The 14,675-nt window shown below is 46.9% G+C and overlaps 1 protein-coding gene and 1 long non-coding RNA gene across 5 annotated transcripts in view; both read right to left on the bottom strand.

The window, feature by feature from the left end:
- Positions 1-1,069, bottom strand: part of HSD17B12 (hydroxysteroid 17-beta dehydrogenase 12) — a 76,529-nt gene extending 75,460 nt beyond the window's left edge. The window contains 1 exon segment of the mRNA XM_042869905.1: positions 646-1,069. Coding sequence (XP_042725839.1) covers positions 646-1,069 — 424 coding nt within the window.
- Positions 1,070-2,252: 1,183 nt separating this feature from the next.
- The window catches only part of LOC122179330, a 54,659-nt gene continuing 42,236 nt past the window's right edge, over positions 2,253-14,675 (bottom strand). For 3 of the 4 annotated variants that reach the window (XR_006178645.1, XR_006178648.1, XR_006178649.1), the window contains 4 exons: positions 12,443-12,510; positions 7,100-7,167; positions 3,172-3,320; positions 2,253-2,308 (listed from right to left, as the gene is read on the bottom strand). This is a non-coding gene — a long non-coding RNA (uncharacterized LOC122179330). Of the gene's footprint in view, positions 2,309-3,171; positions 3,321-7,099; positions 7,168-10,017; positions 10,075-12,442; positions 12,511-14,675 lie in introns of those variants that run through there. The other variant, XR_006178650.1, reaches the window with a different exon arrangement.

Here is a 14,675-nt window from a genome sequence, read left to right as displayed (position 1 = left end):
GCCCCGCACCGCCACACTGCTGCGGGCCCACAGCGCATCAGCACCCGCAGGCTGCCCCGCTGCCCTAGCGGGCAGGAAAAAAGTTTATATCAGAGCCTTCCTAAGGACTCCGTCTGAGAGGCACCGCTCGCAGTTTCTCACACCACCTGCACAAACCTCACGCCAGCCTTCCCGCTGCCCGAGGGTTTACGAGCGGCCTCGATCCGAGCCGCTGTGCCGCGGCACAGAACTTCGCAACTCCTCGTGGTCGCTCAGGAGGGGCCGTACAGAGACAAGCGAGTTGTGAGCAGGGCCCCTTCCAGCTCCGCGCACAGGAGCTGCCCCGCGCGTTACGGCCGCGCCGGCTCCTCGCAGCACCCCTGCCCGGAGCTGCGCCGCCGGAGTACCGGGACGGAGTGGCGGCAGGAAACCGTCGGTCGGGCTCCGAGGACCCACAGCTCTCCGGCTCCCCCGCTCAGCAGCGCTTCGGAGCCCGGGGAGCGGAGAGCGAGAGGACACCGGGGCGGTCCCGAGCGCGCCCACAGCCTCACCGAATCCCGGCGCTGCCCCTCAAAGCCCCGCTCCCGCCCCCGACGCCCCGACACCGCCTCCCCCACGCGCAGACGGACAGAACGCGGACCCCCCCGCCCCGCGGAGCGCACCCACCTGCCCATGCGCCCAGCTGGGGCCCCACGGCGCGGCCGCCGCCCAGCACCCATACACGCAGCCCGCTCAGCAGGCGGAAGGCGCCCAGCACCACCGCGTACAGGGCGCCCAACGCGCCCACCCAGTAGAACAGGCCGGCGGCCGGCAGCGCGGCGGGAGCCAGCATGCTGCCTGCGGAGGCGGCCGTGACGGGACTGAACCCTCCCGGCCACCGCCGGCCCGCAGCCGCCGCCGCTCCCGCCCCCGCCGCGCTGCCGTTGGCTGAAGGGCCGCTCGATCACGCGGTAACCTGGCAACGCGGGCGGCCCCGCCCACCCTCCTCTAGCGCGGCCGGAAGGGAGGGGGGAGGGAGCGCGCGGCCACACGCCCCCGTACTACTTGCGGCCTGCGCCCCACGTGGTCGGCACCGCTCCCTTACTGCCATTGGCCGCGAGAGATGGCCGTCACGCGGCGGACGCGCTCCGGTTGGCCCTCCGCTCCGAGGGCCCCGCGGGATTGGCGATAAGAGGAACCTCTCCTCCCGCCCTTCCTGACGTCATATGAGCCCATTCATAAAATGCCGTAGCCCCGCCTCGGGCCTGAGCGCGTCTCCAGGCTCTCCCTTCCCCCTCCGTCCGCTCGCGGGCTGCCTCCGCACCTGGTGCGGGGCCCCCTCCCCTTCCCTGCCCGCGCGCAGCGTCTCTCCCCCTTACCACCCCCCCCCACCGCGTCATTCGCGGGACCCCAAAGAGCGCCCTTAGGGCAGGGATCGTTTTTCGGAGCCGGGCACGATGCGCTACGGGCGCTGCGCTGCTCAGAACGCGGCCTTGGCGCGGTTCCAGCGATGGGTCGCTGAGTGAAAAGGGGACCAAACCCAAAGACACTGAACGGAAACAAAGGTTTACTCGTTTCGTAGATTTATTAAAGAAAAGTGTGTATATATATATATATTTTTTTTTTACATTTTCCATTTTACATAAATAGATACACAATAATTCTTCCATTCAAAACCACATAACAGAAAGCTGTGCTCCCGACCTTGAGAACAGCCATTGTTTTCGTGGTAGGATTCAAACCCCATCGGATCCAACACGCAGCTTCTATACAGCCTGCAGTGGGAACTGGGACAAGCTGCCGTCCTGCTGGCTGACCTGCAGCTTTATGGCTAAGTTTGGAAATTTACCTTTATCATACAGCACTTACAGCAGGTCTAAGAGGAGACAGTTTGTCCCCGGGTTTCCTTCTACCCTACAGCAAACCCCACACAACATTAGCTCTCCTGCTAGTTTTATCAGCCGGAGTACAAATATTTTGGAATTACTTCATTCTCCTTTTGCTCTGTCCAAGCCCCTCCTGAATTTGTAAACCTTAATCTGCGTGGGGTATCCTTGCTATTTCTGCAGGAACACATGGCTGTGGGAAAGAAACAGCTTAGTTACAGTAACGGAGAAGAATACAGATCATCAGAGGGAGGACACAGCATCCCCTCACTGGGAATAGGGTGCTACCGTACATTGTTAGAAAGAGCACAGACAGGCTGTGATTACATTGCATAGTTTTCTCCTGCTAGCTGTCAAAGCGGTTCTTCAACTGCCTGCAGGACAGCAGCGCACCGCTGATCGTCCCTCTCACTTCTGTCTTCCAGAGGGCGACGTGATGAGGAGACAGGATACTGCAGCAGCATCTGGAAAGAGAAACCACTGTGGCTCAGTAAGAGATCTGCTCCCAGTTACAGACAGAACCAGAGCTCAGGCGCGGGATGGAAGGTAATTGGACAGACAGGGTCTCTGTGGAGAACAACAGCCCATTGGGCAGCACAGTGTAGGCATGAGCTGGAAGAAGGAAGCTGGGCAGCCTGCTGAACAGCTGCATGTCCACATAATGGCCACCGCATTTTCCAGAGGGATGTGGACAGTAGGTCAGAAATGGGGAAGGACGTACGTGGGTGCTAAGATTTTCTGGCCTCTGTCAGAGCCTACCACCTTCTATTTTAATGTCTGTTGCCCATGGCACTGCTGCTGTGCTGCCCCTGAGCCCATGCCTGAACTACCTTCTTGCTGTGGGTCACGACAGAAGCTGCTCCACTGTTCTCTCAGGGAACCAATAAATCTCTTGACAGAGAAGCACAAATACAGCAAGGCAGTCCTCAAAAAAATTGTGTTAAAAAATAATACTGGTTATTCAACAGCGTTGCTATTTTTTATGTTGCTCTGTTCAGAGAGAAAGGCAGTCCTCTGAGAGCTTGCAGGCTGCATTTAGACAAGGATGAGTCACAGGCAGGGAGCGCGACTCACTGGAAGGGAAAGAATTAAACGAAGGTCAGGCGAGGGGGTTTGGATCTCTGGCTTAAGGTCATCATACATTCCTAGGAACAGGCATCTCCCTTCTGAGGGTGCATTCAGCTCTTCCCCTAGCCCTGCAGCCCTGCTCTCACTTCCCTCAGCTGCTGCAGAGCCTGAAAGAGCCTCCAGTCAGCTGAGCTGATAGAGCTGACGGACATTTTGAATGAGCTCACACAGCAACATGCACACACATGTATGGGAATACCTTGCCAAGATGCTTCCCCAGCGTCACTTATCAATCCAGGCATGAAGGCAGATCTCTGCAGATGCAATCTCCCTCGGGGTTGCAGTGTTGCAAGCGTAAGGCAACCTACAGCTTAGCTACATTGCTCCATCACATGGAAGGTGGCCCAACTGTGTGGCAGATCACAGGAGAGATAACAGAGAAAGAAGTTAGGAAAGCTAAAGGGGTAAGTACATGTGTGAGTAAAACAGCAAATAAAAATGAACTATAGGGAGGCAGAGCTATAGGCAGGGAGAAGTCTAAAGAAGGCAAAAAGGAGAAATAAACCAGAATGAATAGGGCACAGCCAAACACTAGAGATATCCAATTGTTACTTTCAAGATCTCCTGTGACCTTGCTGGCACACAAGTACCTCCTAGGCAGCTCCACATCTGGGTGAGATCACGCTGCAGCCCCTCACACGCGCTCACTCCCTCCCACCTCGCTCCCAAAATACTGAAGGCCCCTCCCTGCAGGCCCCACAGCCGGGAATCCCCCGCACTGGCAGGCTGGGCACGCAGCCGGGTGGCCAGGCAGCACAGCACACTGGGGCTGGCACTCATCCCTCGCTCGGCTCTGACTAACCCAGCCTGCGGTGCCATCAGCTCTGCAGGGACACCGAGAATAGGAACGGGGACTGCTGGTTATCCAGGATGTGTCACTTTTCTCTGCCACTGAAAAAGAGGTACAGTCGCTTGTTTCACTAAGTGGCATTCTTGTACCCAACACTAATTGAATCCCTTTACAAATATGTTTTTCACCCTAGCAAGTCAAGTGCAGCTCTCTCCCCTGTACAGTCATTCTGTTCTTATGACTCCGTTACCATTACTCACACACACTGCAGTTTGAGGCCAGATCCAGTACAGGGCCCGGCTACTGCACCGCTGAGCCCCGCACTTTTTCTTTGCCCAAATCCAAAGCTCCAAATTAGACACCCTGCCTCAGTGTATAATGCAGAAGAGCATATAAGAATGGGATCTGACAAGCCTAGTTAAAGTGAAAAACTCTTTACAGGAACCAGATGGACAGTTCAATACATTTCTCAGGACTCTTCATACATGGATCCCAGCTCCAGGTTGAAGTAAGCTAACTTGCTTGGGATTCCCAGTCCTGAGACTTTTCTTAGGCACCTCCTCCATCCCTTTTACAGGGCTCATGCAAAAAGAACTCAAAAAATCAGTAGTCCCTTCCCTTCCTGAAAGCACCTGTACCAGCAAACAGGCACAATTTCTCATTGGAACGTTTCTCTAACCCTGCATTTTCACACCTTTCACTATAGCTTCTATCAGAAGGACAGGAACCTTTAAACACAAGCCTGAAACACAAGTCTTTCAAACTAAATCATTGAGGCTTCTTAGGTTACCACACTGTGCTACAATTGCACATATCTTCTTGTTTCTTAAAAGAAATGGAGGCATCATGAGCACACCCTTATGCTTTAGGGATTAAAGTCCCGTATTTCTCAACAACTAATCACGCTAGATAAACGTACCAATGGAAGCTGATCAGAAATGAAAGCAAGACAGTTATTTGCATATTAACTAGTCAAGTCTACAGCTTGTAATTCCTCATACAGGTAAACACTGATCTTTATAAATAGGTCCACTCCATTTCTTTTTAAATAGAACAAGAAACAACATTAACAGCACTATAACCTTCTAGTACTTTATATAGGGATTTTTGACTTCTTCCCACCCTAGTTAGCAAGTGAGCTCTGCTGTCTCTTGCTAAACCTCATAATTCCTTTTTTTTTTTCCATTCCCTGTTCAGAGTTCTCATAAATTATTACAATGAGATTATTACCTGGCTCCAGATCCACTCCTCATGCAAAACTGGAAAAACTTTGAGTAAAACATACATATGAAAGTTTGGTGGTTTGTTTTTTCAATCACCAACAGTGCTAAAAATCAAGCATTTCTTCAAAACAACCCTAGTAGTTGTGCATGCTGCAGAAATCCAAGCACAGAACGTCTTCAATAAAGAGACACAGTACGGGCTGAAGCAATAGAAGATTAACCTTTCTCAATCCTACAGCCCATTGAAATGTATTGATTTTGAGCTGAAAATATCATCTGTAGAAACAAAATATTGTGTTCTCATTGTTCAATCCTTGATGTCTCTGCTATCTAGTTTTGTAACTGTAGATAAGGGATACAGATATTTGTCCATATAAAATGAACAAAGTTCAGGAATGTGTGTTCCTCATGCCACTACCAGCACACAGCGTCATCTTGCATGATGAAGTCACTTTCAGACCCAGATGGTGGACTACGTTTGGTAAGAAACCTTTTTCTCCTCATCTATGACCACATTTTCGCCACCACTCTCATCCCTCTTCCACTGAATCCTTTTGTGGAGTGTACTGAGTGTGAAACTGTGCCCAAGCCCTCCACCCACCTCCACCCAATCCAACTGCTGTCATTGACAGACTCTGTCTAGCACCAGCTGGATCCTATCTTTGGGGCAGGAATCACACAGCACTTCATCTCTTCCACATAACTACTTTCGTTTTCCCATATTCAAGTGGAGTAGCTTTGTCATCAGATCCTTTAGAAAAGCCCTTGTTCCTTCAGTGCTTCCTCAAACATTCACATACTGGATGCCCCTCCAGAATCTGAGAAGGTTTTCTGTCTTGGCCACTGCCGGTATTTCACAACCATGAATTATGCTTCAAAGAATGCCCATAAAGCAAGATGTGTCACTCATAGTTAGATGTGAGGAAACAGCAGGGCACAGAATTAACTACGGCACTAATAGGGACAGAAGAGAAAATCTGTTGCACATCCTTAAGAGGCAGATAAATGTGGGGGCCGAAACGGGAGGAGGTCCTCTCTCCAACATCCCAAGCAGGCAACTCGGCAGCTTCAGATGCCAAAAAGACATCCATGTGTTCCAGTCTTCCATTCATGGACTGTAACTGAAGCATCAAAGGGCAATACAACACTGGGGAATTTATGGTAGCAGATCACTGCCTGGCTCAAACTGCTTAAGTCTGTCCTCTCTGAGTGCTTCTTTGTGCAAGACGGTGGGAGAGCAAAACTCATTACACCTTCATAGCTTAAATCAAACTGCCATCTCCCTTAACAACAGTTAAGAATGGTGGCAATCATTTGAACTCCTCCCACAGAAACACCTGAGACAGAAATGACCACCACCACTCTTAAATGAGTACAGATAGTATTTTCACCTAATAAGACAGCCTGATTAAATTTCGAGGTAAGCTTCTGCATAAGAAGGCACTGCAGAAATAGTAGCTCCAAAATATGTAAATTTCCTTCCTAAAATTTTCACAAGTTGGAAAGCGAGGGAATGCCAGCCTTCCTATTTCTCTTCTTGCTATTTCTATTCCTGTAGATGCTGCTATAACAACAACAACCAGCAGCTTTTGTACCAACTGTATGATCATTTTAGGGGTTCTGAGCTATTTTTTCCTAGGAGAGGCTCTTCTAAGGGAGCTACCCTATCATTTCCTCTCTCCTTTGACTGTTTTTTCATTCTTGGAGTATGAGGAAGTAAACTACATAAAAGACAAAAGACACCGTACTAATGCTCCCATGCAGAAGGCCACCTATTCAGGGGTAAGAAACACTATCCCCCTGGAAACATCAGCACAAGAGGAGGACAGTAAGTGGTGACACCAGTGAAAGTCCCTCCTTTTGCAGTGGAATGCCTTGTAGGATGATCTGCGCACATCAAGTCAGAAAACCTTCCTTTGCTGTAGCCCTTGTACTGTGTTCCCAGCATTACAGTGGGAAAGACAACAACTTCCTTCTAATTCAAAAAGGTCAGGAGAAGAGAAAGCATATGCTATGGACAGGTATATTTTTCTTCAGAAAAATCAAACTTACAATAAAAGAAAAACAGGAATCCAGTTTCAATAATGACCAAGCACGTTTCATTCCGTACTCACAGATTTAGTTCAGTCACATTTCTTCCCTGTAAGCCTCCAGTTTCTATCTGCAGCTCACATACTACCATCTGTTAAAGACAAAGTGTGCAAGAAGCCATTTAGAGATAATATATATATATTTGTACTCCCAGTCTTTCATACTGTCTCCTACCAAACAAGCCTTTCATTTTCACATGACTTGCTCACCTCCAGGGGAATGAAAGAAGTTTAATCCCTATAATCTATTCACTACTCGGTTTCAGCAACTAGAAAAAGAGCCACTGGAAGCACTTAACGCATGCGCTGATGAAGAGAGTGATGCGATCACTTAGTTTTCTACTGACCACCGAGTGGGATGTTACCTCCATAACACTTTTTTTTTCCTCTCTGAATAACCTGGATCAGTTGTGGACTATAAGATAAAAATGAAAAAGGACGGCTGAGCAATGATTGTTTAATTTCCTGTGTTATGGAGATTTCCCAGATAGCAATGGTGCCAGGAAGGAATCTAAAATGTCTGCCTGGACCATGGCAGCCTTGGTCTGAAGAGCAACATTCTGTAATGCCAACGTTCTTCTGTTAACTTTTTGATGCTGCACTAAGTGTGGTATGTAAAAACTACAGACACTAAAAATAAAAGCAGAAGAAAGATATAAGGTCTCAGGTAACATCACAAGGGAGCTGATTGTACACACATTCATGAATGCAATATTGCCTTGCCCTAGAAGACTTCAAGTTTTTCATTTAAATGTTTTCCTAAAAAGCTGTTCCATGAGGACTTCTACTAATGGCACATCCAGGCACAGAAAGTCCTGCAGAGCTGTGTGAGTACACCTCAACAGTTATTCGATATATAAGGGTGGAAATGTACAGAAACTTCACACGTTGAAGTGAGCAAGGTAAAGAACACAGCTTCCATTCTGTGAGCATAATGCCGAACGTACACATGAGATGCATCTGGCAGTGAATATAATTGAAGTACTCTGCTTCTGGTACGGGTCCCAAAGAAAAAAAAAACACACTTGAATAATGGAAAAGGAAAGCATGATGACAACAGCTGTATCAAAATGGGCCCACTGCAGAAGTACTCATCCATCTCATAGTCCATTTTGCTGGGTCACAAGAGCACTGAACTAATAGATGGGACATTCAGGATTCCTGAGCCAAACTCCCCACTACTCTGCAGAGCCACACACTGATCTTCTTTTCTGAATTTTTCAAACTTTATTTCAAAAGCAATTGAGTTTTCTTGCCCATTTGAAACCTCTCCAGAGCATTTACAGAACAACAGTGAGAACTTTTCTTGCTATTTCCAGTGAACTGCATTCACTTTCTTTAAGCTTGCTTATGCTAACCTTGAGCTTGCAAGTTCCTTTCCTCCCATACATAAAAACCACACAACTTTCCTGTCTCCCAGCAAGCAGACTCTTCATTCTTCTTAACATCCACAGCCCTATTCTGCATCTGTTCAGAACCGTTTATCTGAACGTGGGCGATCAGCCGGGCTGCAGATAAGGACTCGGCAGCCATGCACTCCGACATCCATGTTTTGCACAGCCGACGGAGGCCCTCCCGCAGCACATTCCAGAGGGCGGCCTTTTTACTCACGTACTTTCTGAGCCCCTCACAGCAGCAGCACGCTGCCATCCTGCTGCCTACCGCTCCGACCCCTAATCCACTGCCAAGCCGGGGAGCTCTACTTGAACAGATCGCCGTTGCCTTCTATTTGCATCACCGAATCCCATTAATCTTAGCTTTACTTCATCTTGTCGGCACACGGTTCCGAGCCTCCCCTCTGTCGATGCCGTCTCCCAGCTTCGCGCTGCAGCATTTCCTCACTCTAACTCCTCTTGTTTACAAGCCGCTTCCCTCCTCAGCTCGTCCTCAGACCAAACATCCCTACTGCCGAGTCCCGCCAGCTTCTCGGATCCGTCCCCCCGCCGCCCGCCGCCCCCCGCCCGGCCCCGCCGCGGAGCCGGTCGAGATCCGGGCAGCCGCCGAGGAAGGGCCGGGCAGCCCCACTCCCAGCACAGGGAAGGAAGGCTCTGCTCCCCCTCTGCCGAGCTCCCGAGCCGCCATGCCGGTGGCGCGGCGCGGCGTTTACGACAGCTCCCGGCATGCCGCGGCGCCTACAACTCCCAGCCGCCCGCGTTAACCCTCTGCGGCGCCGGGTTGGCCCCGCGGCCGGGCCGGCCTCTCGCCGCCCCCCCCAACCCCGCTCCCTCTCGGCCGGGCCGCCGGCACCGGGCCTTGCTCCCCGCGGGCCCTGAAGGCACGGCCCGGTGCTGTGCGGTGCGGCCCGCCGTCCGTGCTCCGAGCGGCCCGGCCCGGCCACGCTGGCGGCTGTGCTGTGCTCTGCCCGCGGCTCTGCTCCTAGCAGCCCGGCCGCTCAGTGCGGGCCGCACCGGGCTCGGTGACTGCCCGCTCCCCCCGGTTAGCGAACGACCGCTGACGGATCCTCCTCCGCATCTTTTGCTTTGTTCCGAACTGTTTTCACGACACTGATGCTGCTGAGTGAATTAACTCGGAAGTAGCCAGGCGAGCCCCCCCAAAACTTTGCAACAAAGTTATCAGGAACGCTGCGTTTTCCTGCAGCGAGAGCAGCGCGAGGCTCCGTCGAACTGTCGTGCCCTCTCCCCTTTCCCAAACGCTCCATACAGGTGCCCAGCACACGTACTGTTCACACGTGCAGCGCTTCCCAGCTCCTGCCTTATGCCAAGCACCGGGTACGAGCACGCAAACAGCCCGGTGCCAGCCAAAAATCACCCACGCCCCCGGCACCCAGCTCCGAGTTGGCCCAGCACAGGGGACGGCAGGGCCCCTCTCGGCAGCACCCCACCGGGACAGCCACGGGGTCACCTGCACCGGCACCCCCTGCTGTGTCCAGCCCTGTCCCGCACACCTGCCCGGCTACCAGCATTTTTAAAAGAGCACCGTACCGCAATACAACTCCAACGGCTCTAATTCGTAGCGCTACAAACTGTAATATGCTCAGACGTGTGCTGCCTGACAGACTACACAGGGCTGCCTCCTGCTCCGGCCCTGCAACAAACGCAAATAGCCAGAAATGTTCTGCTACGTCTCCGAAATTAAGACACCAACTAAAGGAAACTGACTGTTGGGCTTTTTGCATAAATATTGCTTAAAAAAAAAACAAAACAAAACAAAAAAAAAAAAACCTCCACAGATTTATTATTTGCCTTAGACCATAAACAATACAGAGCAAAGTAACACTCACGGATTTTCCTTTTCTCAAAATACAAAAAAAAAAAAAAAAAAAAAAAAAAAAACCTGATAATAAAACCTCATATAAAGCTTTTTTTTTTTTTTTTAAGTGTATTTTTTAATATCTTGCTCCCAAAAATCAGCCTACGAGCCAACAACTTTATCCACAGAAAGCACAATTGGAAAGGCTTTTTCTGCTGTCCTGTTTCCGAGACTTACAAGAAGGTTTTTAATGACAATTTGCAGCCACGCTATTCCAAATAGCACAAACACAATTATTTAGAATTTATCCCTCTTTGTAGCAATTTTTTCTTGGGCAGATTTTCCAAAATTTCCTTGGAAAACACAACCGATTCCATCTAGCTCAGCGCACTTACACTGTTATCTCTTTCTCTGCATTTTCTCCTTACCAAACAGCCACAAACATTTTGTAAGTATTTTACATATATATAGCAAAGACTTACAGAGGATGATACAGCGAGAGAAATGCCCCAGAACAAACCAAAGGTGTCAATGACCTCCTCCTATATTCCAGACACAGTTCCAAAATCCCTGCACTGGTACAGGATTATATATTTTACTACGAGTTCGGCCTTTTTATATTTTGTACTGTTTCAACACCCCAAATTTATAGATTTTTTAAATTGGCATGTTAAAAGGGCTTTATTTAAGGATCTCAATGAAAATAGTGTTATGTTTTGTCATATTACCATAATCCTTCTTTTTAAATCACTTAGAATTTCAGTGTAACCTAATTAAGTAATTTTAAGTAAGTCTTAACCCAAATACATAGATCTAATAAAAATGTATTTTGCAAATAGAGAAAATGGACTTCTAAAATGGATTCCCCAGGTATGAATAAAAATGCTGAAACATTTTCTCCCCACAAACTTTGAGATATGAACTGTTCCAGAGCGCTTGCAGTTCAAAAACTAAATACTTAGAAGAGAACAAATTTCACCAAATACCGAGCGTAACGTTTCATTTCAATTGTATTTGTTTATTCACGTGATATTTGAAAGAAATCTTCCAATTTGCCTTTCCAAAAAGGAGGGAGAATTTGGGAAGAAAAATACTGCAAAGCCCTGTCTTTCTGTTTGAACGTATCGTTTATTTCAAAGCCCTTCTAATAGCAATTTATATTATTTTTAGATATTGTATATTATTTTGGTAGTGAAAATTTGGCTATTTTGATATTTTTTTTTCCCCCTTTTGAAAGGCTACAGAACAACATTACAGATTTTAAAGACTTCAAACCATTTTTAATCTCTCTCCTTTTTCAGTGCTGCAAACATCCGATTTGGTAAACAGAATTTACATTTCTGTCTTGTCTAAATTATCAGAGTTGGACAAGGAATCCAAACCAGAAAGAACAAGCGAGGTACCGTACGCAACACAACAGCACGACCAACACTTTAACACAGCTCCTCTCTCTATTGGTGTATAAGAAGTTCACACAAAGTATACAATATCTTCAAAATATCGTCTCCTTCCTCATCAGAAAATTTTGCTTAGTGACTAATTTCACCCCGAGGAACTGCATATCGTCAGAAAGCATCCTGCCTGTAGCTTTTTTGCCATTTACTAACTCTTGTTTAATTAACCAGCATGCTTCCAAAACAAGTATCCGTCCCTCAATTTAATCGAAACAGAATATTTTTAATTGCGACCACACCAAATATATTTGTCAGCACAAGAAAATAAGCCACAAACAATTAGAAAGAATTATTTCTTTTTAGCCCTGTCTTTGACCAAACACAAACTACAGCATCCACTTCAAATTCACTTTGCATTTTAATACGAGGTGAACTGAAGCACACACCCCAGCTAACAAACACATCAGCCCTTCTGTAACATCCTATCCTTTGCATGTTTTAATGGGGAAATCCCAAATAACACCGTCAGCTCTGCTGTTCTCACGCAACCGACCAGGCTTCAGCAGGGCTTCATATTTGCTGCCCTCCCTCACAACACTTGGCCTCCTCACCTCTCCCAAAATAAAGCAGGAATCTTTAGGCTTCTGCAAAATGTCACCGATAAACTACAGAACCGAAAAGACCAAAGGGTCGGGCACTATTTAGCCCTAATAGAAAAGTTATTTTCTCTCCGCCTGGAATGCCACAAGTAGCAGCACATTACCTGAGAACTGATGCTCCTTCTCCTGGGACGAACATCCTCCTGTCCGAAGCAGAGGCTGCACCACGTTCCTTGCAACATAAGAGAAAACACATTACAATTATTCCAATGTTTAGGCCCATTTCTGATCATTCAAACTGTCTGGCCCTCACAAGCTTTTGTACCTCTTAGGCTGAAAAGCATCTTAAAATACTCCTGTTACATTCTAACTGAGGCCATCAAATCTGTTTTGGTAAGTCAGACAGACGTGTTAAAAATCACCCCCCTCATGTTCTGCAGGACTTCCAGAGCCTCCAAACCAGTTCCTGAGTTCTCAGAGGCCTGTGTACTGCTGCATGCTGTATCTCATTATCTCATATCTCTCACTTAGTCTGCAAATCGCTCGACCTTATATTGAAAAACAGAAAAAATATCACTTATTTTTACATAGATGGAGATCTGATTTTTTTTTTTAATTTTTTTTTTTTTTTAAGGCATTTATATGAGGGACAGAATCCTGACATATTTCTTCCGAGAGCAACTTTTCCCTCCTCTGTTTCAACAGTTGAATACCTTCCCAGAGAAATGCAGTGTTTGCTCTACCCATTTCTCCAGGATTTGTGTTACAGCGTATTTATTTGTTACAATGCAGAATTTACACAGATCTGCAGGCTGGAGGCTTCTATCTCCTCCCTTCACCTGCAAGAAGGCTACCAGCTAAAATCACTGTCTGTACAACACTTTTACACCCTTTTTGCCTCTGCACCTTTTGGAACAAATACGAGAGAAAAAAAAAAAAAAAAAAAACAAGCAGGTAAGATAATGAATACAAATTCACGACATACTACATCCTCCCAAAATCCCTTGTTTCAGTTTGTCATTGAACAAACATTATCAATGAAAGCCACGGTCAGAAAACCTCAATGGTCAGCGTAGTATTTATGACTGAATTGCATTTTTTTTTTCTCTTAAGGCAAAAAGAAAGATCTGCCCATGTTGAAATCTTTTCTTCCATCTTTTACTCTTCTTCTTCCATATATATTCCCCTCCTCATACTGTCTAGATCCTAAAAGACTGTTGCCACGTGTGTTTTTCCACCTAGTTTCCCAGACATTGACAGAAGTGAACCAAGGAAGCACTTTACATGAGGTTAACATATCTAAACCATACATTCCCTCCATTTTCACTTTTTCTCTATGACACCCCATGCTTCCTGCTTTCTTTTATTTTTTTTTCATTCTTTTTTACCCTTTGCTGCTGCTGCGTTTGCTCTCTGCTCACTTTTCTGCACAGTTCTCTCCTACTGATCCTATCAGACCAAGCAGGAAGAAGTAAGCATCTCTTTCTCACATTTGCTATGCTGCCTCTCTCTTTTTTGGTATTTTACAGATTATACACGTTCTACCATCTTTTTCATATATTTTTATAGCTACATATTTTTCTCCTCCTCCAGAAATGTGCAGGTTATAGGCACCCATTTTTGCAAAGCAAGGTGAGCTTCCTGCAGCTGTGATGCATGCTCCTGTCAGCATACTTGTGTAAATGACTCAAAGCTTGGGATCAAGGCATGAAGAGGGGAAAGGGGGTGACACAAGGGGATGCCCCTTAACATCACGAAGAAAAAAGAAGCCATTTCTTATCAATTCTGCCTTTTTAAGGCGATAACCATCAAGAAAAGCACCTATGCTGGAGGGGAAATCTTTATCTAGATCACTAGCTACACTTTCTTACACTAATAAAAGTAAATAAATTTTTAAAATTCAAATTTACTGTTCAGCATCACCTGTTAAGAATTTACTTCTCTGCATTTCACACAGCCTGGACAGTGAAAGTTGCCTGTTGGTTTCACTTTTGCTCTCAGACAGTTTCACTTTCATTCACTGGCCCAATCTTTTATATTTTGGGTTCAGCAATGTTCAAGACAATATTTATATTTATAAAAACTCTCCATTATCCTTCTAATATGTACAATTTGTGTCCATCTTTTTTCCCAGGACAGCAAGGAAGCAGAAATTGGGAGCCTAAAAGCAACAGGCAACCTCCTTCTAAAGGAGCAGATTTATCTGTCACATGTTAAGCTGTGGTCTGCTCTTTCTTTCTGAAATAAATAGGAAATATGCCATTAAATGCCCTTATAGCAGGATCAGGCCTCTGGTTCTGTAATTTTCAACAAAGGAATTCTACGTGCAAACCAATATATTGCTGATAAAATATGATTCTTGCCTTTAATTATTCTCCTATGCAAGCTCTAAGGAAA

This window comes from Lagopus leucura, unplaced genomic scaffold (genome assembly GCF_019238085.1).
Source record: "Lagopus leucura isolate 7727_CA_CO unplaced genomic scaffold, USGS_WTPT01 Super-Scaffold_1, whole genome shotgun sequence".
NCBI lineage: Eukaryota > Metazoa > Chordata > Aves > Galliformes > Phasianidae > Lagopus > Lagopus leucura.
This window is presented reverse-complemented; position numbering and strand designations above follow the sequence as displayed.